Here is a 1,686-nt window from a genome sequence, read left to right on the forward strand (position 1 = left end):
ACATTCATCTGATCACTAGAGGGAGTGAAGAATCACTTCAGTTCATTCAAACTGTGCTGTGAAACAAACCATGATCTCTTCATCTTTAGTGCTGCTTCTGGCAGTGATATCCTGTAAGTTTAGTCTGCTTTCTGTGTGATACATCATTTTGTTGCTAAAAAGCTTGTTAACAGTTTTTAAGCATCATGCTCTCTTATTAACTGGTATTATTTGATTTGATACAGGTATTGATTCATATGAACTCACTCAGCCTGAGTCTCTAACTGTTCGTCCTGATGCCACTCTCACCATCAACTGTAAAGTCTCATATTCAGTTACAAGCTATACTACAGCCTGGATTCGTCAGCCTGCAGGAAAAGCTCTGGAGTGGATTGGATTGATTGACTCTGCTGGAAACTTAGCCTACAAGGATTCCCTGAGAAACAAGTTCAGTATCACCAGAGACACTTCTAGTAACACAATAACACTGCAAGGAAAGAATATGCGAGCTGAAGACACAGCTGTGTATTATTGTGCCAGAGCATCACAATGCCTGATGGCAACAGCTTCCCTGTACAAAAACATCATCGTAATACAAATAAGAGTATATATAAGAGTATATAATATATTTATAGTATAATATTTAATCAACAATCTAAATAAAAGATAGATAGATAGATAGATAGATAGATTTGTGTCCCATTTAGAGAGAATTCTGTATTAGGCATATAACAGTAAACGAAGAGATACATATTCAGAATATAATTAATAAATGTTTTCATCACTCACACTGGTAATGGTTTATATTGTAATTTAATAGTTTGGCCTATCAGTCATGATTGCACCTTGTGACCCTCCCAATGCAAATCAAATCAACCCTGAAAGTGTTACATGTGGATGGGACATGTTAATAGTGACAGCAGTGGCAATGACTTACTCTGAATCCTTCAAAGGTCGAACTGAAATCACCAGAGATAATTCAAAGAGTATGGTGTATCTGAAACTATCAGGCCTGACAGCAGAAGACTCAGCCGTGTATTACTGTGCAAGAGACTCACAGTGACACGAAGGGGTTGTACAGCTGAACAAAAACCACACTGGCTGTTTTATCTCGTTACTAGAAGTCAACAGGTGGCAGTAGAGAATAAAACATCTATAAAATGCAGCCTAATGAGATGATGTCACTGGTGACCATGTACAGTGAAGTTCACTAAAAGCTCAACACAACATGTGTCTTTTGATGTGTAGATTTGTGGTAGTGGTTTTACACGTTACAGTGGCAAACTAAAAATCAGATTTTTAAGTTACTAGAGACTCTTACAGGAGCAAAACAACTCTATAAGGACAGAATATGACGATTAAGGACACAGCAGTGACTTACGATGCACGAGAGTGAACACAGTGATAAACCACAAGCAGTTCTTCTCTAAGTGAAAGTGAAAGTGACGTGACATGTGGCCAAGTATGGTGACCCATACTCGGAATTAGTGCTCTGCATTTATCCCATCCAAAGTGCACACACACAAACCATGAACACAAACCCGGAGCAGTGGGCAGCCATTTTTTTGCTGCGGTGCCCGGGGAGCAGTTGGGGGTCCGGTGCCTTGCTCAAGGGCACCTCAGTCATGGTATTGAAGGTGGGAGAGAGCGCTGTACATTCACTCCCCCCACCTACAATCCCCGCCGGTACGAGACTAGAAACCCGCA

At 40.5% G+C, this 1,686-nt stretch overlaps 1 gene segment (V, D, J or C); it reads left to right on the forward strand.

Moving 5' to 3' along the window:
• Window positions 1-26: 26 nt before the first annotated feature.
• Window positions 27-1,042, forward strand: LOC107722738 (Ig heavy chain V region 5A-like). The segment is given in 3 exon segments: window positions 27-113; window positions 225-568; window positions 800-1,042. Coding segments are annotated over 3 exon segments (630 nt in total).
• Window positions 1,043-1,686: the final 644 nt, after the last annotated feature.

The sequence above is a fragment of the Sinocyclocheilus rhinocerous genome, unplaced genomic scaffold (genome assembly GCF_001515625.1).
Source record: "Sinocyclocheilus rhinocerous isolate Xijiao unplaced genomic scaffold, SAMN03320098_v1.1 scaffold4896, whole genome shotgun sequence".
Lineage (NCBI taxonomy): Eukaryota > Metazoa > Chordata > Actinopteri > Cypriniformes > Cyprinidae > Sinocyclocheilus > Sinocyclocheilus rhinocerous.